The sequence below is a fragment of the Microtus ochrogaster genome, linkage group LG7_11, assembly GCF_000317375.1.
Source record: "Microtus ochrogaster isolate Prairie Vole_2 linkage group LG7_11, MicOch1.0, whole genome shotgun sequence".
NCBI classification, from domain to species: domain Eukaryota; kingdom Metazoa; phylum Chordata; class Mammalia; order Rodentia; family Cricetidae; genus Microtus; species Microtus ochrogaster.
The window spans coordinates 14,368,362-14,394,038 of NC_022032.1; the positions used below are offsets into that span (position 1 = coordinate 14,368,362).

Sequence of the window (25,677 nt, forward strand, 5' to 3'; positions counted from 1 at the left end):
TTGTATCTGGGTCCTCATCTTAAATATTCTTTGTTTCCCTCTCTAACTTCCCTCTCAATTCTCCACCATGTATTTCAGGTGTGCATGGCTTATCTTTCTCCCACGTGATTTATACCTTTGCTATCTTTCCAGCACACAGTAGAATGCAGGTGGTACCCTAAAGCTCGTATGACAAACAGCTACCATATGTGTTGATAAATAATGAGATTTCCCTGAATGAAGGACTTCAGAAGATGAAGTAATTGAATTGTTAAGAATCTTAGGAAAAGAAACAATAGAAAAATGGACTGTATTGTTTACCAAGGTCTCTAGATTAAGCAGTTTGATATGTATACTAAAAGTAAGGTAACGTCATGAAAAGAAGATTGATTTAATTTACATTGTTTTGAGTCTTGTTAAGGGAGTAACTGACAGTGTTGCCTTCTGTGATCTTGGCATTACCAGGCCAGGGAGCTGGTGGGAGCCACTGCTATATATATATATGTGTGTGTGTGTATATATATATATATATATACATATATATATATATATATTCTAATAGCTATGTCTCTTCAGCTCGGAGTGAGGACTTGTTGCTTATCTGCTGACTCGTGGTAGACAAAAATCTTTTGACTGAATGTCCGCTTAGCCACCTTAAACACAGGGAGATTTGAATCTGCAAGACAAGGTCACTGTTCCTTCATGGGAAAACTGCAAATGATAACAACAAAAATCAGGAAATTACTGGTTTAATGAATTAATTAATTAATAATGAGACACTGTTATTGCTGCCTTTGAAAACAGCCAAAATTTGCTGTTATGCATGTTAATACTCTATAAGGTTAAGTACTTAAGGGAGGACTATGGTTGTGATATATTTTATATCTCTAAGTCTATACAGAAAATAAAAATCATTATTATACAAATATTCCATCTATATTTCTATAAGACACCAAAAGAAAAGTAAGTAATAAACCAGATAATATAAAAATATTTGCTAATCTATTCAAATGAGCTGCCTCTAATTGTAATAAAGGTTAATAATTTCAGTAATTTATTTTTATTTATTAAGGGATAATTTCAAAGGTTGAGCAAAAAAGAATTATGTTAACTATTCAGAATAGAGGAATGTTTATCATAATTTTACTAGATTATGTCTTAGTCAATGTTCTATTGCTATGAAGAGACAACATGATCACAACAACGCTTATAAAGGAAAATGTTTTGTTTTCAGATTCAGAGGTTTAGTCCATTATTGTCGTGGCAGGAAGCACGATGACATGCAGGCAGCCATGGTGCTGCAGAGGCAGCTGATAGTTCTATATTTTGGTAGGCAGCAGGAAAGAAGAAAGACTGGTCCCTGAGCATTGGAAACCCCAAATCCCCCCTCCCCCCCAAGTGCCACATTTCCTCCAAGGAGGCCACAACTAATCCTTGTCAAGTAGCACGACTCTCTAATGATCAAGCACTCAAATATGTGAGTCTATGGGGGTCATTCCTATTCAAACCACCACATTATGTATCTTAGAAACATTAAATATAATGGTTCAACTAAACACATAGGAAATAGAAAAAAGCATGACAACATACTGCTATATATTAAGTGACATATTAAAATTAACATATGATTACACTTACTTAAAAGTTTTTTTCTCGATCACAACACAGGAAGTTCCCTATAGCATTATTGCATATCATGATAAAACTTACAAAGTTAAAGATAAAGACCTAGCTGAAAATGAGAGATTATAATCCATTTATGATGTATAACAAACAAAACAATGCAATCTATTGTTTATATGTACAAGTATACAAGTAAAAACAAATTCTATGATAAATGTTTACCCTAAGCAGCCTGGAAGGTGGTTACAGTAAGGCCTTGGCAGCGCTCAAATGAAATACATAGTTAATATGGTAAATATTGACATCTTACAAGTCCAAATGGTAGAGCATCTGTGGCCACTTAGCAGTAATTTTCTGTAAATAGTCTTTCGTTACATTTGAAATATATTTAACTTAAAGAAGTTAACGCATTCACAGCAATGCTGACAGAGCCACAGCAGATCCTAAACATTTATTTAGGGTGAATAATGATGAATAATAAATGATGAAAGCGTTTCGTGCACAAATCTTTCTTTAAAGTTACAAATGGCCGGAGAGGAACTAGTCATTACCAACAGTTCTCAACCTACAGTGGTTTGACTTAATGGTTGTTAACAACACAGTGCTACAAAAGCAACACGTGCTCAACAGGAACTGAACTTGGAGGTTTGACCTCTGAGTTGGCTTTCTCTCTCGTGGCCCTGACACGCAATCTTGTACCCTCTAGAAACGCAGAATAGCAGAAGCAGAAGACAGCACCCAGCCAGGCTTGAGTTCAGAGTAAAGAAAGGACTAAGATCACAGTGTCTTGTGTTGCTGAATGTAGAGGATTGGGAGCTTAGGTAACCTTTGTTTTATTGATTTATATTTTCAGTTTATGGTGAGCATACCCAGAGAAACATATGTATTGCTATAATCCTTACTCCTGCTTGTAATCACTTTCTCTCCCTGGGCTTCCCTCTTTTCCTCTCTCTCTTCAACCCTTCCTTTCTTTTTTTGCTTTTTTTCTCCTCTCGCTCTTCTCTGTTGGCATTAGATTTTAGGGTTAAACTCATTACAATGGTAGTTGTCATATTTTAATCCTGAATGTGGATATTTAGCTGTGTATTTACCTGGTTGCCCTTTGACCTGAAAGACTTCACAACTTGGGAAGCTTCTGCAAAGAGCTGATAATTTATGGTAATCAATTGCCTTAATGAGATTTTTAATAGATGCAATCCCAGATATTGTGCTTATTCAACAATCATCAGACAGATTTTGGATCTTACTTCAGAAGTCAGAAGGGGCAGGAATAAAGCCAGAGGATGTGTTGAAGAGAACTGTGGGAGGGTTTGCTATGAGGGTGGACGCTACACTACAAGAGATGGCAAAGACAGCGGGGTCCAGTCTAGCAGAAAATTTCAAGACAATTTAGTGGAGGTTCAAGTTAACGTGCTATGAGATTTGTGCTTCTACTTCCCCTTATGAAGGGAACAATTCTGTTAGATGCCTAAGCAGAGTTTTTACATGTCCTCCAATGAAGAGTGAGTTGGAATGAACTTTGGAGACAACCTGGAACCGAAAGTATTTTTCCAATGGTTGTCATAACAAATGACTGGGGCTGCGTAGCTTAAAATAGAAATTCACAGCTTAGGAGTTCATAAGACTAAAATAAAGGAGCTTATGGAAACACCTCTTTTTTTCAAGGTTCTGTGGAATCTGTGCTTACTTCTTCCCAGCCCCTGGTGTCCCTTAGCAATCTTGGTGGCTTTAGATGCAGTTACAGTATTTTAGATCTTCTTCTCTGGGTGTGTTCCTATCTTCATATATGTGCTCACTGAACGAAGGGTCACCTTAATCCAGTGTGAACTAATTTTGTTTTAAATATATATATTCTAATTCAGGTCTCTTACTGAGATTTTCAGTGGATGTGACTGCATTTTTGAAATTCCATGAAACACAGAGATGGCATAAATTTGAATAAGAAAGAAAAACATTATTTTTACCAAAGTATTGCTGATTAGAGGAGCTTTTAACCTTTAAAATGATGTTGATGCTCAATTCTATTTTTTTATATTGAGCTATATATTTTCTCCATTCTTCCTCTTTCTCCCCTGCTCAATTCTATTTCAGTATTAAAAACCAAATTGTTGAACATTTGAAGTCTACAAAGTAAGCTGCACAGTAATAGTTTCATTTGTGCTGGAAATGAGTAAGTTCTCAAAATCAATCACGGTTTTTAAACTACACACGTTAGCAAACATCACAATAAATACTGAGAAGGTATTTCTTAAAAATGAATTGTAATAAACTTAGATATTATTGGAAGAACAATTTTGAGTAACTTATTTCAATATAGAAAGAATTTTAAAGGCTACTATTCCTATATTTAAATCGTGAATACTGAAAATTTGAATCATGGAGGTTTAAAGATACTTTTGCTAAGAGAGTGGTAAATACTTAAAATGAAAACAATACCTAGATACTTAAATTCCGGTGAAATATATTTCTGTAGGTGTGTGAGAGCTCATTTGTTAGAATATTTGCTGTATTAGATCTATCTGGTACCATTTCTTAGTGAATCTTAATTTGTAAAGGTATTTAAAAGGAGGAATTTAAAAATTCTACACAGTGGAATTTACCTATTTGGGGGCTATTTAATTTGTTTAACTATTTGCTTATCATTTCAGACCCTGGGACCCCCAAATCATCAGGTCCAAATTTAAGAATTTGAACAAGGCTCATTTAGGATTTCAAAAGTATGGTGTAGGGCACTGTATATGCCGATTTATAAATTTGTACATTTCAGAAATTTTGATGAAATTCTTATGTCCTTCTTCATACAGAATAAACATTTTATCATTTGTCTCCTGGGATTGGGGTTACAAATGTTATAACATGTAAAACAAGTTATCCAAATATGTGAGCTACTATAGAAACAGCACAATGAAAGTTAACCATAATTTATTTTGAGAATTAGTCTGTAAAATTGTAGGTTATAAGGGGATTTAAAATATAAAGCTTAGGGAGAGAAAAACTGTTCCCAATCTGGTCCATTAAAGTTTAATCTGCTCAGTTATTGGAATTCTGATTTACTACAGTGTTTCCCAACTTATATGAGAGAAAAGTGACTTCCCATAAATATTTCCGCTAACTGTAGCAAACTGACTTAATGGAACTGGTAGAAGTCAATTATGTGTGTGTGTGTGTGTGTGTGTGTGTCTTCATTATATTGGTTTCTAACAAGAGCAGTCATAATCCATGGGTCACTGCTGTTCCTTAAAGTATTTAGAGACAGAGTACTTGAAACCTCAAAAAATCAACAGAGAACCCAGTCTCCTTATTCAGAATATAGGTGCCTCCACATGTTTGACCAGTCAAACTTTGACTGTAAAAATATGAATTAATGTAGATTGGCTTGTTTTGTTTAAACAAGAAAAAAAAACCCAGAAAAATAGACCTAGTAAATGGTGGATCTCAATAAACATACTCTAAGTTAGATGAAAGTATCAAATACATTCAGAATATCCCAAGTATAGGTTCAGAGGTAGGTGAGTTTCTAGTCCCTACTGTGACACTGGCCTTATAATATGGAAAAGCAGTTCTATACTTGCATTTTTATTTATTATTACAATGATCTCCCATGGAATTATGATGAGGCCTAACTTGAATCACAATGTATTGTAAGGATGTTTGAGGAGAAAAGCTGGTTTAAAGGTCATTATAATGTTGTCTTTGAGCTGAACGTCAACTAAGGCAGGTTTCAAAATGCTTAGACCAACCACACCTATAGTAGGTTTTACAGAGTTTTTTGTTAAGGTTCTTAAATACTTATGGGGAAACCACAGTGACAGATTACTTCTGAAGATTGAGTGGAGGAGAGAAAGTATTAGAGGTGTATTGAAGAATGCCAAGCCCAGTGGAAGATTTTTTCTTTCTCTCTCTCTCTCTCCCTCTCTCTCTCTCTCTCTCTCTCTCTCTCTCTCTCCCTCCCTCCCTTCCTTCCTTTCTTTCTTTCTTTCCTTTTTTCTTTCTTTCTTTTTTTCTTTTTGGGTTTCAATACAGGGTTTTTCTGTAGCTTTGGAGCCTGTCCTGGAACTAATTCTTGTAGACCAGGTTAGCCTTAAACTCACAGAGTTCCAACTGCCTCTGTCTCCTGAGTGCTGGGATTAAAGGCTGGCGTCACCACCACCCAGCCATAACTTTGCTTCATAGAAGTGCTGATACCTGGCGGAATGCTTTAGCAAAAGGCGATGGCAGCAGCAATGCATTACAAAGTCAGTGGTTAGTCACCTCACCTTTCCAAAACCATGGGCAGCTTTTATGAAGCGTGTGACCCAGCTCATGTTACAAAACCCATGAACAGGATCCCGTATGTCAAGTCTGCTTATATTTCCCACAAGCTATGAGTAACTTATAGACCAGTGGCTCCTAGGATGCAGTATGATTCCTTGATTATAACTCATTTCCACTGTGAAAGAATTGAGCTGCTAAAATAGCCGTCCAATGAGCAATCAGGAAGATTGTTCCTAAATGTTACTGAACCACACAGTGAGGGCTGTTCCCTGTTCTCTGTTCTTATACCCTTGAGATTCTGAAAAGGAAATCACATCTTCCTAATTCCTAGGCATTTAGAGCATTGTTAGGGAATAAGTATACCCATCCCTAAACACAGTAGCCAAGAGTAAGTTCAGCCCCCAAGCAGAGATGAATCAGAGGATTTTTTTTTTTTAGGGAAAACAGTAGCAAGATGTAAAAATAATATGGCTCAACGTGAAGCTATTTGCAACAGAGGTGAGAAATATGAAATCTGAGAGCCTTGCAGAGAGACTGAGTCCAGATGATTTAACTTGAGCTTGCTCCTGTATTACACTTGGTTATGATGCCAGCTTGTCACAAAGTAGAGTTGCCTGAGAAGGAGCCTTACCTGCAGTAGCATCTTGATAGCTTTGATTGACGTGAGAAGACTCACACTGGATGTGGACAGTACCTTCTGAAACCAGCATGGATAAAAAAATGTGGCAGAAGGAAGTTCATCTTACCATTTGCTCTCTTAGCCTCCATCTTGCTGTAATTAGTCTACCTTGTTGCCGTTTCTTTCACTGATGGCAGGACCATTGTTTCCCAGCTGCTGTCCTGGACTAGGACCTTGGAACTTTCTAGGCTTCTAGTGCCAGATCGTGACTAGGAGGCACCCAGTCTTATAGAATGAGCAACTACTAGCTTATCAGTTGATCAACTTATCTGCCTTTTCTTTAGGGAAAGACAGTCCTAAAAGCTGAGACACTCAGCCTCAGAATAGCAGGTTCACAGATCACTGAAGCAATTCTTTCTGTGTTACTATTTTAAAACCTATGTGTGTGTGTGTGTGTGTGTAGGAAGGATACACACACACATACACACACACACACACATACACATATATATATATATATATATATCCATCCCATTAGTTTTGTTTCATTAGAGAAGCCTAATACACCCTATATCCTGCTATTTATGAAGTAAAATCCATTTTGTAGAATTCCTATGTGAGCCAATACATTCATTTCTTTAATGAGAAAGTTTATTACATCTTGTCACTTTTCATTTAAGGTTTTCAGGGGATTTTTGTTTTTGTTTGTTTATTCTAAATACAGTTTCTATGCACAGCCTTGGCTGCAGGGAATTTTTGTTTGTGTTTGCTTTTCTAAGCATGGTTTCTATGCACAGCCCTGGCTGCAGGGGATTTTTGGTTTTGTTTGTTTTTCTAAACACTCTTTCTATGCTGGGCCCTGGTTGTCCTGGAACTAGCTCTACAGACCAAGTAGGCCTCGAATTCACAAAGATCCTTCTGCCTCTGCCTTCGTCATTTCAGTTTTTTGTTTGTTCTTTAAAACAAAGCCTCCTACTATATGTCCTAAGCTCGCCTCAAATTTGCAATCTTCCTGCTCCAACCTCCCAAATGCTGAAACGACGTGGTGGTACCAGGATTCTCATCCCTCTTAACTGCTCTCACAAACATATTGGTGGCAATTATTCGAGGAAGAACGTACTGGATTGCCAAGGTCATTCTATTTGACAGGAACCTTTTAAAAATTGGTTATTGTATATTCAGGTAATATTTCCTGGGTAGTAGTTTTCATTTATGAAGTGGCATGATATTAAATAACATCGCTGAAATTTAAATTTTAAAAAAATAGTAAGATACAAGTGAAATTGCTCTTGTAAGTTTCAGCATCAATATGACTTAAATTTTACTGGCATATTAGGCCTCCCCTAAGGATAAACTGATAGAAACCAACAGAAAGACTCTCTTCCTAGTTTTGTATAAAGGCAGATGTAAAATATAAGACCCATAGACATAGTGTCAATACCAATTCACTCTTCTGTTATTGTTGAAGAGCAGGGTCAAATTTTTATATCTTCTGTTAGGACTACAGTATGTTCTTCCTATGTACGTAACTTCCAGGGTGACTGTGTTTAGAACTATGGCCTTTACAGAGGAATTCGTGCCTAAAGACTTGATAAAAGCAGAGTCCTAGTTCGGTAGGGTTGGTGCTTTAGAAGGGGAATATCATGATCCTCAGAGGTCAGACTGGCTTTGTGGCCATCAGCAAGCCAGGCAGAGAGGTCTCCTGAGAAATCAACCCTGCGGGCACATTAGTCTTCGACTTCTAATCTCAATAAGATTCTGACAGCGCAAAAGCAGTAACGTGTTTTACTTTTCCCCTTTTCACTTATGTTTTGTGTTTGAGTATTCATAGTTAAGAGAGCAAATAAAAGGGAAACTTGAAAGAACAAGCTTTTCTTTCATTTTTAGGTGGGAAATAAAGGTATCCTGTCTGCTACACTGTAATTTGAACACATCAAAAACTTCTTTAAAAGGTTTGCTTTTTAGTTGGGCATAGTATAAAATACCTTTAATCCTAGCACTCGGGAAGCTGAGACAGAAGGATCACTATATTGAGGTCAGACTGGACTGTTTAGTGAGTCTTATCTCAAAAGGACATTAAGTGGATTATTATATTTTCTTACTTAAGGGTTTGGGATATTGGTTAACATTGTCAATCTGAGAGAAACTAGAATCACTGGGGAGACAAAGCTTTGCGAATGTCTGAAGGAGAGTTTATAGAGTGTATTCCATGAGACAGGAAGACCAACCATAACTGTGGGAGGCACCTACAGAAGTTTCAGGGTTCCCAGAGTGAGTAGAAAGAAGGAAAGTAAGGTCAGCACCAGTATGTACCTCTCTCTGCTTCCTAACTATGAACAAAGCATGGGTAGCTTTCTCATGTTCCTAACTCCAGAATTTACATGCCATTATGTTTTATGAGACCCCCAAACTGTAAGCCAAAGCAAACCCTTCTTCCTATAAGGTGCTCCTGTCAGAGCAATGAGGAAATTAATTAACAGATAATCCAACTCAGTGGCATAGCATTTACATTACTGTACAAAGCTCCACATTGCTTTAAGCTAAAAAAATGTCTGATTTTAAAATTTCAAAATATTCATTAAGGATCTATTGGGCTTCTTAGCAAATATTAATAAAATTTATTCAACTGGTTACTTTCTGTGACTAGAAATCCATGTTCTTTTGATGCACAAATTGAATTCCTGTGGGTGTTAGTGTGGTTCTCAGAAATAGAGGGAGGGATCATTGTGGAAGAAGAGGTCTAAAGAGTTTAAGAGTTAGCAGTGTCAATGACTGAGGAAGGAATGTCTCCTGGATATAGGAGGACAGCTGCACATAAGTCACAGTGGTTGTGACAGCATGCACAAGACTGGTTCATGCTCAAGTCAGACCTAATCATGGCACGATAAGAAGGGACTGGGTGAGAAGTCACACCCCTAGCTAAGGAGCTATTTGTGATTGATAGCAACTGGAAGACAGAGAGTCAATTTCTCCTGGTAAGTTGACGATACTCTAGTGGTTACATCCAAGAATATATAGGTGACACTAATTGGTCTTGATATATTTTTTTAAGACACACAGTTGGGGTTTGTACAGAAGCAGGGTTAGATCTTGGAAGGGTTGGGAGAAGGATGGTAAATATGATCCAAACACATCGTATGAAATTATCAAAGGACTAATAGAATACTAAAAATTAATATTAGAAAAATAAATGTGGCTATGATAGGAGAGAGTTTCATTCAGATGATAGTTTATAAGAGAACATTTAATTATTTTGCTGGAGACTAATGAATCATGCTATAAACCGTATGGAGTTTTATGAAAATATTGCGCATAGAAAACTGAATATTTGTGTTCTATTACACTTGTCAGCATTCCAAGGAAGCGAGAATTCAAAATTATTCAAAAAATAATTTAAAAAATATCAATTAGGAAACAGACATTTTACTACACAATTCACAGTGGAGCATTTAAAATTGCCCTGCAACATTCCAGGAATTCACATATTTTTCTCCGAAGTGTATTAATCAGGGTGTGCATATTTAAAGGAGGCATAAAATAAGAATAACTTCAGTATTCTAAGGAATGGTGAAGAGGACCCAGTTTAAGTCCTAGCTCGAGTATTGCAATGATCCTCTTGCACATGTCCTGTGCTGTCAAGCTAGCTGTTGTTCTAGGGAATTGAACTTGAGATTCAGTTTCTAACTGTAACTCACTTCCAAACAAGACAGCAGGAGAAGACCAAATAATAGGCTGCAAGTCCTTACTTATAAGGCACTTGAATGGGAACAAGTAGATGATCCTGTGTTCCTATAAAGCAGAATTTTCCACTGTAGCACAGAAGACAGTATTTTATGGCTAGAGATGGGTGCAGGGAGATTCTTGGTTCTTCTGAAGTTATACAAGGATGTGTAGCATCCATGCTAGGCCTCTTTTCTCTTTCTGAACCCATGTCCATACTGGTTGAACTTCAAATCTGCTGGTACAAATCCTGGAAAGAATTATAGTGACTTTTCCTTTCTAGTTGGATCTGGTGAAGTTCCGGCTGTGAGAGTTATTGGGGAGACATACTGAACAGAACAAGCTAACTACTTATCCATTGCTGATTTAAATCTCTGGTTCCATTTACAAGACATATTAATAGTGTTATTAAGGACCATACATATTGTGTTCGGGGAATGTGGTCTGCTTTTATTAACAACTGGGAGGATCATTTGAAGCTATAGACGAGACGCAATTGTCATAAAATTAGGTAGCACCTGTCTAATTTACGGAGAGCTATTCCTGCTCTGGTGTAATGTGCCTTGGTTTGATGGCCATAACTAGTGCTCCTGTGGAAAGTACACTCTGGAACTTCAGAAAAAGAAAACACTTTAAGTGCAAGGAGGCATCAAAGCAGCCAATGATACCAGAAAATGTGAACACTGAGTCAGTTACTGAAATAAAGGTAGACTATTAGCAGGTAGCTTTCCCCAAGGTGCAAGTAAGTAACTCTCATTAGTGATAATGGAAGTCTTGAGAGCACTTCCAGGAAGACGATGTGTCTGAGCAATAGACTTGAGGGAGAGAAAGCAGGCAACGTGTGCAGTAGTTATGTTGGTGGAAACATAAACAAAGATGACTCAATAGTATACTTTTGGAATTTGACCTACTCTATAGATTTTTATCTCAATTATAAGGCTCATTCTGTAAAGTGGAATTGCTAATTGCAAATATCCTCTCTCTTCTTCTACTTCCAAACCCTCTGTATGAAATATCTATAATATTAGCATGCATAGGATATTTGACTAGTGTGGAAACATTTCACAGAGTCATGAGATTTGGACACTGGTTGGCATATGTTTGAATTTGCCCTATTTTCTTTTATTAGCAGTCACCATTAGATTCAAGTTCATGAAACACTGATACTAATAGCAGTTACCCCGATGGCTCTTTTAGTATTAGGTATGAAAATGCATCAGAAGTACCCTGTACACAGCAAGCATCCTTGAATGTTCATTATCATAGTTAGTGATGGGAGAAGGAAGTTTTAACTTAAGTCAACTAAATGTTTTGAGACAGACCAGAAGTTTATTGATGACGGAGTTGAGTTCTCAGTACAAATCATAGCAAATGCATTTTTTCACAACATTGTAGGAATTTCAGAATAAGATTCCAAAGATTAACATTGTATCTCTCCTTTTGATGATGTGGAGAGCTTGCTGACACAGCACAGATAAGCATCAGAACCCTTTAAGATGGTACCTCCCAGTGTTTGCTTATATGGTTCCCTTGCTTGACAAAAAACACTCTTTCTAGTCAACAAGGCATCGAAACACGTCATTTGTCACTTTTCATCATACATGATAAAAGTTGGGATAATTGATGCCTTTGAACAGGGCATTTGGAATCTGTTTTTATCCAAAGAGAAAGACAGAGCTGTCTTCATTAATTTGGGAAGTTCAGGTTAATATTACACACTTCAGCATCCATGCTTAGTTTTGGAAGATAGATGTCTTGAAAACTGAATTCCTACAATTTGCCTGCCTGCACACCTGGGACCAGGGTTATTCTGTATGAAGCCAAAATTGACCACAGCAATGCTGTCTGGCACAAGAAAATAGTGTCTCTCTCTCTCTCTCTCTCTCTCTCTCTCTCTCTCTCTCTCTCTCCAGCCCAGCCAATTAAGTCACATGCCCAAATCCAATTTTTTCCCTAGATGTTTGCACAGAATTACTAGTCAGTTAGTACTGTGAACTACGACAATCACTGGCTAATTCCCTTTTCTTTTCCTTTATGACCAGATTTGATCACATCTTGGTGGCATGCAGACACAGACCTACTGACAGAACCTACTACCAGTGACAATACCAATTTTTTGCTACCATTTTCAGAACTTTTTCAACGAATGTCCTGGGCTCAGGTTTCATTCTATGAAGCCCAGACTCTTGCTTTATTAGTTTGACATTTTGTTATGACCTCTGTCAACAGATACGGCCTCTGGTTTTGCTGCTTCTCTTACTTGCAACTAGTACTCTTCTGCTGTGCTGAGACAAATTCACTGATTTATGATCTGGGCACACTTGCACTGATCATCCATCTAACATAAAAATACTGTCTTATTCTCTAACATCTCTCTTTTTGCCCAAAACATATATATGGCTCCTGGCATTTCTATTTTTCTTTATGTCCTAATCTGATTAGAGATTTAATATGTCTGCATAAAAATGGCAAAGAATAGCTGTTATGTTCAGAAGGATTGCTACGAACCATTCCTTCTACTTTAAAGGTCATGATTTTACAGAACATCTTCACACATGTAATTTGGTCCCCACAACAACCCTGTGAGGTAGGAAGGGACATCATTTGGCAGAGCAAAAAATGGAAAAACTGAGATACACATAGGCATACAATTAGAATTGTGCTTCTTTCTTAATGCTGTAGACCTTGGGATTTAGTGTTAAAACATGAAGAAAAAAAAAAGAAAACCCTGGGAAATATTCTTTGTTGGCTCACAAAGAGGAATCAACATGAAAGCTTCAGGGGATCTTATGTCTTTATTATTTTTGTATTTTCTTTTCTTTCCTTCTCCTGTTTTGCATTCTTTCTATAAAATATCTCATGTCTATTGTAATATTTATTTTCTAGTATATACACTTCAAACATAAAATTCAAGTAAATATAAAGAGCTTTCTAGAATAAAATCTTTGATTTTCTTTTCATGATCAAATATTTTTGTTTGAAATGAATAGGCAATTCATGAAGTTAGGTTTGGTTCTCATTAAAACATATTGAAGAAATTATCAAATTATGCTTTATCTCTCTCTACTCTCTCTCATATATATATATATATGATTTGAATTGGATAATAAGAAGGTAGCATTGTGAAATAAGCAATAAAAATAAGGTTATTTCTAATATAAAAGACACGAGTATCTATCTCCTTTCAATGTCTATTTCGCCCTATTATTTTCCTAGGTTAGTCTTCTGTGGTTTGTTTATAACTGGTATATTTATATCTATACATTTAGAAAAACATATTTATTGTTATTTTTGACTTCACAACATACACATTGAACTTATTCTAAATGAATGAGTGGAAGAATGGATGGGTAGATTTTCTTTTATTCTATCCCTATTGCTATTTGGGAACAATGTTTTGATATTAAAGAACCCATATTTAATCAATATCCATGAAGTTTCTCCTAGAGCCCAATGGGTTAAATTGGATTCCACAAGATTAGGTGAGTGAGCAGCGGGAGGGCTAAAGGAGGCAGGAACATCCCAGTAGACAGCATATGAGTGCATCTAAGTGAAGGGTGTCAAAGGATGGTGGTTATTACAGCAGAGGGCATGATGGTATACATATGGAATTGGGAGCCTGCGCAGCACCCAGAGTCAGGAGAAGAGGTCGTGAAGAGACCAGGCAATGACATGACACAGGAGCCAAAGTCATTTGAAGGAGCTGCAGAAAGATCCCGGAAGTCAGTTGTTCTGATGGCTTGTCCAGAGGTGAAAGGCCTTTTAAGGAGATGATAGTGGAGCATTCTGCTCAGCCCACCTGATCTTAAAAGGGTCCTGCCCCAATGTAATCAGGTGCATAGGTAAAAAAGGAAATCAGGATTATTTTCTTATATTTTAAAAATACCTGAATTATTAAAATATACATTGAATTAATTCAATATAATTTTTAAGATCATGATTAAAATGTGGAGATCTGAGTAATTTCATTCAGAATAATCTATAGAATCATTGTGGAGGCATTTGCAAGACCTCTTTGTAAAATGCATATAACTTTGAACTATTGATTATATTTCTAGTAAATCCTATATTTCACAACATTCTCACAAAACATCATAGGAAATGGTGAAAAGAACATTGATTATTAAAGCCAAACCAAAGCAAGCAAAAATTATTGACCATTTAAGAGTAAAGAAATAAATCACTACATTGTGGTAATTGTGATATCTCTATAATTTTTTGTAGTATTTTGAAAAAAAAAAATATCTAGTCACTGAGAGAAAAGAGGCCAAAGCACTTGTGATTGCATATTAAACACAGAAAACCAGGACCTTTTAAGTTAGATGCATATGCATATTATTGTTTCTTCTTTTGGAGTGTTGTGGAATTGCTTTCCATTCTCTCTGGGGGACATGGAGAAGAATCAAGAGGCTCTTTACACTCATCCCCCCCTCAAAGAGCTCTTACTGCTTCCTCAGAGAAAGTACTCAAACTCCCAAATAGTCATCCAAATTTGTAATGCAAATTTCTAGACATAGCTGAAAAATTATTACAAGTATTTAGAAGCTGCCAGAAACAGAAAGCAGAGTGGCTTTACAATCTATAGATTAAAAGTAGAGAAGTTCCTTAGGTGCCACACTCAATTACGGTCAATGTTTCAAAGCTCTGACAAAGCCTCAGGGAAAGGAGATGAGATCAAGATACTTTATATAAAAGTGTGAGAAATTAAAGACATAGACAAAGATACACAGAAACTTAAGAACTAGAGGCTGGTAAGAGATCAACTGAAACTAGAAGGGATGAAAGAGAAAGGAGATAAAGGGCCATTAACAAGCAACCAGCAGAGAAGTGGCCACCAAAAGGAAACAAGGACAAGGGAATGCGGTTATGTTGCCATAATATGCTAAGAGCAGTGGGGAAAGCACCCAAGTACTGAGGATTCCATCACTCCTATGTGTTGTTCAGCTTTGAAAGCATCATAGTTGGATTGGACTGCAATGGTTCATAACAGTCATAACCCCATGCTGTCTAATTGTGCCATCTGTGCAATGTATTAGGCTAGAGTAAATTTTTGTGACAACAAGGAAATACTGATTCTATGTTTTTGGAAAAAAAAAATGATCCCAGCTAAAACCAGCAAGGTTTTGTTAATAAAGACTTTATCATGATCTGTCTAAAACAGAGCTCTGAACAAGGAGGGCATGGCTGTGGCTCATACCAGACATGCATCTCACATGTAGACTCTTTTTGGAAGACAGGTTGGCAATCTGATTTGAATAACCCAAGTGGGGTATCCATTTCTCTTCACAATTACTACGTTAATGTATATTCATCCTATACACATAACAAAATTACTTAGAGCCTAGGATATTATTGCCATCTCAGTTGATACTTAATTTTTAAAATCTGATACTCAGGTCTTTTGCATTATAATGGAGCTTCCTGATGTGAAATCTATTCCTTTGAAGGTTGGAAAGTCTTGGATATATAATGTGACATTTTCAAGGTTTTAGTAAAAACAAAATAAAACAAAAAGCTCTAGCTGCCTGGGAATTGCTCTGTTAAAGTCTTCAGCTTGCCCACATGTCTATATATGAGCTTTTCATGGGCTCACTTAGTGTGTAAGGGGACTGTGATTGTTTCTATTCAAAAGCTTGATTTCTCTTCAGTGGGTAAAAATTGACTTGAAAATTGGACAATTTTCTGTGTGATTTTTTTCTTTAGAAAATAGTGCTAATCAAAAAAGAAGAAGAAAAACAGAATACAAATGCATAATGAGTTTGAAAGAGTTGTGTAATCTAATCTATTTGTTTTATTCTAATTAGCATGTTTTATTTGGGAAAAACTGTGGCTGGCTTCTCCAGAAACTCTGCAGATAATTCTAAATCTCTCAATGTTTGTTTTAAGCCTACACTACTAATATCAAATTCTAACTTTATTTTAAAAAGAAACTGACATAGAAAACAAGAAGTCATGAACTTACTCGATATGCCTCCACTCCCCTTTTCTCCCTTTTGGCCTTTAGGTCCAGGATATCCTTAGGGGGAAAAACAGCAAAAGAGAAAAGAATTAGTTCAACAGAAAATGCTGATATCTTACTCTGCTCCTCCACTACCTCTTTCTTTTTCTCTTTATTCTCTTTCATTTGGGAGTGCTGGAGATTGTACTCAAGGCCCGTGTTTACTAAACTCATGCTATACCACTAAGGCACGGTTTCAAACTCAACAGAACTTGTTTTAAATGGAAATAGGACACCACAAAATAAGAGACCAATTTATAACTTATAGTTAGTCAAATATAATAACCATCCCATGCTGATAATGATGGCGGCCACTTTTGAAACCCCATTATAATTTTAGTATTATAACATCTACAATTATTTACAAGGGTGTAATATGTACCCTTTTCACAAAACAGGCAAAACTGAAATGTAGTATAATTTTGCATGTTCGTTTTCATTTTCCTCTCTATCTGACCTTGCCTTTTCCCTCCTCCAACAGCTCAACATCTTCTATCTCATCCCATATCTTTACTATTTCCCATTACAAATTTATTTTATATATCATTATTTATTCCTTTGCAACAGAACATCCTAAAGACTGGATTGTATAAGTCCAGGGACATGATAGAATTCTAATGACTCCATTCCTAAGTGTTAATTGGTCCCTTAACTCTGTAGACTAATCACATTTGGCTACGAGAATACCCATCTATTTACATAGGGATGTAGCCCAAGTGTTACATAAGGGTCAGTGGTTCAAACTTAGAAGTAAATATGGAAACGTCCATCATGGGTCAGACCCCAACATTTTAATTTTTAAAGAATACTCCTCCTTCTTGAGTTCTTTATATATTCTGGAGATCAGACCTTTGTCAGTTACGGGGTTGGTGAAGATCTTCTCCCAGTCAGTGGGTTGCCTTTTTGTTTTAGTGACAGTGTCCTTTGCTTTACAGAAGCTTCTCAGTGTATTTAATGAGAGGTGTATGAAAAATGAATGCCTTCCTTGACATTTTCCTATAAACCTATAAGTGCTAAAATCTATTAAAACTATCTTAACAATATGGACTGTATTCCCTTGGTATTACTATCATTTAAATAGGAAATAATGTTATTCCCTACTGATGTTGTTGTACAAAGAACACAATCCAATATTAGTCTATTAATATAATTAGTTGTAATAACAATTGTTTTCTGTGCAAAAGAGACATTACTGAGCAATGTTGATTATTATGCACTAATATGTAAGATAAATCCATTAATTTTGTTATGAATATTTTTTTCAACTGGGACTTACCAAGATTTAGCCAATTGTGTTCCAAAGGCTCTTTATATTGTTCACTTCTTTTTCTTGGTAGTCTTTTGACTCTGCTTACTGTATGGTAGATAACTTTCTTCACAGTGTGCTGCTATGGTGTAAAATGAATAGATTGTGTGTGTGTGTATATGTGAATTTGTATATATGATCTGTGTACACAACTATTTTATTTTGGGGCATAGGAATTTTACTCTCATGAGTAAAAACTAATTTCAATTTATTTTAGACTATAAATTTAACTATTTGAGTACTGCTATTCTATAAGTACAGATTTTTATGCAAGCATTTTAGAAACACTACCAATGATCCAGTGTTTATTTTCATATTCTATGATAACAACCATAGCTTTACAATACCTGACCTCCCCGCTTTTCCAGGTGACCCTGGGTATCCTCTATTTCCAGGGAAGCCAGCTGGACCCCGATCACCTTTAAGGCCTGGAGTACCTGTATGGTTAATAAAGAAAACAAAAATGTCTAGCAATTAATTTTCAAACATATTTGAGCACCCAATAAATGAAGTAAGTGAATCTCTGAGGAGAGTATGACATTTTCCAACCATCCACACATTCAATTGAAAGATAATGTAATAAATGACATAAATTTGTTGCAATGAGTGTGTTACAGTCAATGAAAAGCACATTGTCAGTCAACTACAAGCACTACATTTTCCATTTTAGCTAGAAAGCTACTATCATCTGTCTATAAGATGTATAAAAAATTTTGAAGCTTAACATTTTAATATACTTATATGATAGATTTTATTCATGATTTTCAACTTGGTGTACTTTTTCTCATGTAATTTTGACTAGTCAAAATATTTATAGAAAAAGGAATGCTTATTTCATCTAAAGAGAAAAACTAAAAACAAATCCAAGGTATTTAGGTAAATTGACTAGCCATCCTTTCTAATTGTGTTTAAGTCATTCAGTCTATTTTGTTTGCAAACATTATGAAGGGAATTTGTTTGCAAAGGATGGCATTTGAATGCATGGCAATAATATTGTTTTTATTGTTAGTTACAGAATTATTTTTTGAGCAAAGAAAGTTCATTTTCTCTCTCCTTTTCTATGTCTTCCATAATCTCCTTGCAAAACATTGCTTTCAAGATTATGACATCCTTAGAGGAAAATAATTAAGCACAATTTTGTGACTCATTAATGTTTCTATATAACTGGAAAAATCGTAGCTTGCAAATTAATCCAATTTGAAGGTGATTTTCTTATTCTCCTTCACATATAGATTTATGTGAACAATATATTGCATGTGGTCTCTATGAATGCCCTCAGACTCATATGCAAGCTCTTGTAGTAACTGTTGCTAAATAATTAAATAATGTACAAAAGTCAATAATTAGTGCTTGGGCTAGAGAGATGACCCAGTAGTTAAAAGCACTGGCTGCTCTTCCAGAGGACACATGTTTGATTCCTAGAACCCATATGGCAACTAACAATTATCTGTAACTCAAGTTCTCTGAGAGCAGATACCCTTTTCACATCTCAGAAGCTACCAGGCATTTACACAGTGCACAGACATATGTGCAACCAAAACATACACATAAAATAATAAAATACTTTAAAATAAACTAATACTCACCACTTAATTTGCCATGTGATTAGGATGCTAGAATGCATTATATTTTCCAACACATGAGATGATTTACAAACACTCACACACAGCTACACCACAGAAAAGATGAAATGGATATTCATCTCTAATTACAAACATGGATACACATCATTCAACCTCATGGTATATGATTAACTGATTACACTATGTCCTTACCATTTAAACCCGGAATGCCAGGTGGACCACTTACTCCAGTGAGCCCTCGGTCTCCCTTTTCTCCTCGAGGTCCAGGAGGTCCTTTAAGAAACATAAGTATTGATTATAATTATAAAGCATGGGTAAGGTTATCATTTATCAAGATAGTTATATGGAAATCCAAATATTTCTATTTGCTGTACATTAATTTAAAATGAATAACGCTGACCTTTCTAAATGGCTAAGTACTCTGATGTTGAGAACTGTAATGGCCTCATCTGAGAAAAATGTCATATCCTCAAATTAAATCACAAAAGTGCTGTTGTGAGGTTAGTATTTTGCTAGGTTATAATAAAGTGGTAACAGAGAAAGGGTCACTGCGATAACACAAAATAACATAAATATTGTACATATTAAAACTTAGGTTTGTAATACTCTTGATGGAGATAAATATGCATATGTATATGAATGTGTGTATATGTGTGTATGAGTGTGTGGGTGAATGTATGTACATGTCACAACAATTAAAGGAATAGAAGCCATAAATTTGAAAGCTAGAAAGTAGGGTACATGGGAAGGGTTGGGAGGAAAAAAAATGGAATGGGGGAAATTAATGGACTATATTTTAACTTAAAAACCTAAAAATCTGTAAAATAAGTGTTGATAAAGTTAGATGATTTTTTTTCTAGGTAGAATGAGTAAACTGTAGACCACGTAGACCAATTACAAGGCTGATACAACACACAAAACTGGAAAATGGTGGAAGTACAAAAATATCTAATGCAAACATTCTCCACCCAAAATGCCAGATTAGTGATCTCATAGGCATTACATAGAGATGAAGAATGAAGTTAAGGGCAACCAAAACCCACAGGAATAATTTCTCCAAAATGCACTGGGATGTCTTATCATTTTGCACCACTTACAGTTTTAAACAGTTTCCAAACAAAATATTTAAAATTACAAACAAAACCAGATGGCTAGGCGGAATTCAGTTATAGAATACCAACACAGGCTGTCCAGGGCCCTAGGCTTTATTCCTAGAACTGAGTGTGAGAAAATGGTATGTATGTAAGCATGACTGTTATTTTCTTGTGTTCATTCCCTAAGAAAGAATACAGAGCAAATATCACACAGTACTTTTCTTTTATTATTAGTTATAGTAAAATACATACAACAGAGAAAAAATACTAGGCCTCTTCATAAGACAGATGGGCATCTATGGATACTTGGTATTCAGAGGCCAATTTCCCATAGATTATTATCTTCACAAAATAGCCCAAATAATTATGAATGCAAAAATGTGTATGGAGTAAGACAGTGAAAAATCAAGAGCAAAGAAAATGACACCAAGATCATACCATTGATTTTCGATAAATGAACTTCCAAAGCATTATTTTATGAAGAAGGAAGATAACCCAGAAGAGGTGGATGAAATAGTTTTTTAAATAAATAATTGGCTAGCCTGTGGACAAGTCTTAATAAATTATTTTAATATAAAGTAAGATGAGCAAAATAGACTAAACTCTGGTTTGTGAAAGTCCATAGCATAGAAATGAACTGTAATCTCATACAGAGGGCACAAGGGAGTGTGTCACGAGTCAAAGCACTTTCAGTTCCCTGAACAATTCAGTTTTCTTTAAGATGCTGACTAGCTTTAATGTCTATTACATTTCAATTGCAATCAAGATATATGGAGTATATCATCAAGTTTCCAAAACCTCTTTGGTAACTTTGATGAAAAGATAAATTCAATAAAAATAATTCACATCAACTATAGAAAAAACAAAACAAGAAAATGAGAGAGGCATAAATCAAGTTGGAAAAAGAAAAAAAAAATACAACCCCTCCCCCTTAGAAACAGATACAGGGAAAAGAAGTTGTCAGGTCTTCAAATTCAAGAATTTTTACAAGGAGATAAACTATAAGCACACAGACCAGAAAGTTAGAACTATAGAAAAATATTCATAAAGTGAAAATGACTAAAATCTATTATGTGGGCATAAATGACTTATGTTTGCTAAAAGATGAGTAAGAGTCATTGGCACAGTAGAAGACACTGATATATCTAAGATTATCTTTAAGAATTCAAGAGGTGTTTCTAAATGACAGTATAGTTAGAAAAGAAGGAAAGAGATTTTTTTGGTGCTTTTATAGTTCTCTCTCTTTGATTTTTTTGAGACAGGCTCTCACTGTGAACCTTAGTCTGGCTTCAAACTTGTGGCCTCCTGCCCCAGCCTTCCCAGTGATGACTCACCATGTCTGGTTTTGCATTTCTCTTTAAGAAATTCTAGTGTGTGGATGACATTACCACACCTGCCCTCATATTAACTGTTCTTCTGTGCATAGGAACTGCATAGTAACTATCTGTAGTAACTGCATCCTCAAAATCATTTCCTTTGGACGACAGGATTTCAAATACCAAAGGTCTGCATATAAGGATATATTTTAACGTCTCATTTTTGGGACAAGATGTCTCACCTTGAATTAAGGTGATATTTTTCAGTGTCTGTGAGTGTTCCCAGTCCTTCAGTCTGAGGTCATTAGTGATGTTATTCAAAACTTTCATTTCCTGTTTTACTTCCTGTTCCACATGTTCTTGTTCTTCTTTCACAGACTGGATTTCTGCTGATGCTTTGCGCACACGTTCCTCTAACTTATTGATGTCCTAAAACACACAGTGAGCATTGAACCTTTGTTACATGCAATTAGGAAATATATAAGTGAACAGAGTTTTGGAAATTTGAATGTTGAAAAATCACATAACATTGGGCAAGTGCTATAAGATAAGAATAAGGAAATGAGTATTCAAAATTGCAGCTCTCTGGCTGAATAGCATTTCTTCTTTAAATTAAATGGTTCACTAAGATCCCTAGTCAAAACAAACAAAATCAGTTGCCTATACATCTAAGAATGCTTCTACTCCCAAATAAATAAATGTCAAATATTGAGAATTAAAAAATAGCACTTATCATAGGGGTTTTAATTTATTCAAAGTGAAATTTCTTCACAGTTCATTTGGGGTTAAACATTCTTATTTTATGATATTGTTTCATAGCAATAACTGAAGTTTAATGTGATTCTCAGTGATAATGACAGTAAGAACAGAGTTTCATATTTAGTAAGATGTCCAAGTTGCATTTTCATAACATTTTACTCTTCTCTTGATACTTTTGTATTTTCATCAGTTATAAATAGACCATCTGCAGATGCATACATACATGCACATATTCTCAGTGTGTACAGCTCTTTTCTTCTTCGTATTTCTTTGAGATATTATCTCATGTACCACTTGGCCTTAAATGTGTTATTTAATTAACTTCAACTCCTGATTCTCTTCTTCTACCTTTTCAGTGCGGTGATTTCAGACATTTACTAGCTATCATACACATATTCAAATGGTGGCTGACCAAGGAACGTGCCAAACAGGACATAGAAAGCACAGGAGCAAATAAGGCTTCAACCCTACACATAGAACTATAGGTGACTGAGGAAATGGGAGCAGGAACAGTAGGCCTCCCCAAGGAAGAGCACACCAATTGGTTGTCCAGTGCCAAATGGTAAGTCTGTAATTATACATGCAGGTAGCATTACACATACTGAATAGGTTATATTTAGGAACACACACCTACATACATATGCACATATGAATAAAATAACAATTACTGAAAAAGAGGGTCATGGATTTGAATGAGAATTGGAAAATGTATAGGTTCTTGGAGGGAGGGAAGTAAGGGAGTTTTGTAATTAAATTATGATCTCAAAAATAAAATTACAAGAGCCTTTGTTGCTGTAATACTGTTATGTCTGCTTGCTTCTTTTGCAGTGCTGGGCTGAGACAGAGCCCTATGTCTGTTTTGTTATCATTCTACCACACAGCGATAATTTATTATCTGGAAAATAGCTTCATCAGGAGTGTTCTTTTGTTGTTGAATCTTCAGTGTTTGAGATTGTAATTTAACTGCAATGTCTTCCCCCTCTTTCTTCTCCTGAAGCCCTCCCTGTGAGAGCTCAAATAGGAATAGAAAACAATGCATATTGACTCTTATGGTGATTGTAAGTATACACTGTTATCCTATTAAGAACTCATGTTTAAATATATTTATACTTTCAAATTTTAATTTTAGTTAGCAGTGCAAAAAAAACTTAAGTGTATCTTCTAGAAACAGCAAAATAAATTATCTAAAAATTCTGCTTCATAAGGTATCTATGTAAATAACATACACATTACTTTGATGTAAAGATAATTAGATTATTCATAGAATTCACAATACATGTATTTACCTTCCTAGACATGCTCAGGTAATCTAAATCTTATAAGTGGTATAGTCTAACAAGATACTAAGTGGCATTATAATATAAAAACAACTTCATAACCTAGATCCATTGGAAAATAATATTCTCTTTTTCTGGGGGTCTGGAAAAGGCCCCAGTTACATCTATAAAGATCTCTTATTAGATTGTCGAGGTGTCTACATCAGTAGGTGAAGTAGAAAACTTTTGTTCCTCCTGCTTTCTGAATTGCCTAAGAAAACAGAATCTGTATGGATTTTGTTCTAGAATGAACTACGCCATTGTATTCTGAAATGCTTACCTCCTGTTGCTTCACGGTAGACTCATTGACTTTGCGGTTCAGTGTTTCTGTATGGAGCTGGACATCAAGCAGTGTGGTATTGAGACTCAGCAAGGATTTGGAGATTTCATCTAGTGAGTTCCCATGTTCCTGGACTGACGAGATCAAGGAACTTAACTGCAGCAGAACATCATTAAGTCTTTGGTCGGTTGCCATACTGAAATTCTGGAAGCGTTCTGTGTCCATGAGGTTGTCTTTTAAGTCTGAAATGCTCTGGATTCTCTCCTCCAAGTCCTTCATGTGTTCCATGAAGGCTGGAAATCTCATTTCAGCTTTCCTGGTGTCTTCTTCTCCAATCAGACTTTGAGAAGTATCACTTGTGTTAATTGAACCAACAAAGCAATTCTTCATTCCCCTGTTGATAAGCTGAGCTGAATATTTAAACAAAAACAAATCAAATCATAGCCTATATCATTTTGTGCTCATCACTACTTTCTATGTCTCTGCACTACATTCCATTACAGTATGTTGAATGGTATCCTAAATCAAGAATGTATTTTTGAAACATAAAGCAAAGAAAACCAGCCTCCAAATCACAGTCTCAGAGAACTTAAATAACAATGAGGCCACTAAGAGAGACATACATAGATCTAATCTACATGGGAAGTAGAAAAAGAAAAGATCTCCAGAGTAGATTGGGAGCGTGGAAACCTTAGGAGGTACTTACAGTACTATCACTTTCAACAGTGGCTGAGATGGAGTAGATTAAATATGTAAAAAATATCCCTGGCAGCTGCTAGCCATGGAAATTCTATTCCATTGCAAAGTGGATTATACATAAAAGAATGTCTTATCAGAATTCTCGCAGCCTTTACTCTCATAGAAGGAAATATCTGCTAATTGATTATTATTTCTATTAACAATAAGTGTTACTATGTTTTTTTTATTTAAAAGCACTTTATATTTCTGTGTGAAATTAGCTTATTGAATATAATGATATCTCAATGGTATTTTGATATGGTCTACAACAGGAAACACAATTATTGCATGTCAGTCATTCTGAATTTCTTAATCAATAAATTAGACATACAACCCAGTTCACGCACCCTCTCCTCCACTGCCCAGGGTCCTAGCTGGGGTCATCCCCATAGACTCCTGAGATCCCCTCCAGAGCCAAGCCTCATGCCAACCCCAAAATAACTCCCTCAATTAAGATATCTCCTTCCCTGTTTCCATATCTGTCCTTCCGCCATCTCAATCATCCCACTTCCCCAAGCTCTCCCCAAACCCTCCCCCTTTCCCCTGTCTCTCATCCTCTCCCCTTCCCCCAGCCCACCCCCACCCCCATGCCCTCAACTTTTGACTGGCGATCTTGTCTGCTTCCAATTTCCAGGAGGATCTACATATGTTTTTCTTTGGGTTCACCTTATTACTTAGCTTCTTTAGGATCATGAACTATAAGCTCAATGTCCTTTGTTTATGGCTAGAATCTACTAATGAGTGAGTACATACTATATTCATATTTTTGGGTCTCACTTTTCTCACTCAGGTTAGTGTTTCCTTTTTCCATCCATTTACATGAAAAATTCAAACCTGAACTGGCCTTATCCCGTAGTCAGACTAATGACTATCTTGAATATCACCATAGAATTTTCATCTGGCGATGGATGGAAAAAGAGACAGAGACCCACTTCAGAGCACTGGACTGAGCTCTCAAGGTCCAGTTGAAGAGCAGAAGGAGGGAGAAAATGACCAAGGAAGTCAGGACCATGAGGGGTTGGTCCACCCACTGAGAGAGTGTGCCTGAGCTAATGGGAGCTCACCAAATCTAGCTGGACTAAGACTGAATGA

General features: G+C 36.0%; 1 protein-coding gene across 1 annotated transcript in view; it reads right to left on the reverse strand.

Annotated features, from left to right (window-relative positions):
* Msr1 (macrophage scavenger receptor 1) overlaps positions 1–25,677 on the reverse strand; it is a 56,667-nt gene that overhangs the window by 14,671 nt on the left and 16,319 nt on the right. The window contains exons 4-8 of the mRNA XM_005362536.3: positions 23,848–24,257; positions 21,735–21,921; positions 19,275–19,355; positions 17,847–17,936; positions 16,158–16,211 (exon numbers count right to left, since the gene is read on the reverse strand). Of these exons, the coding sequence (XP_005362593.1) occupies positions 16,158–16,211; positions 17,847–17,936; positions 19,275–19,355; positions 21,735–21,921; positions 23,848–24,257 (822 nt within the window). The remainder of the gene's footprint in view (positions 1–16,157; positions 16,212–17,846; positions 17,937–19,274; positions 19,356–21,734; positions 21,922–23,847; positions 24,258–25,677) is intronic.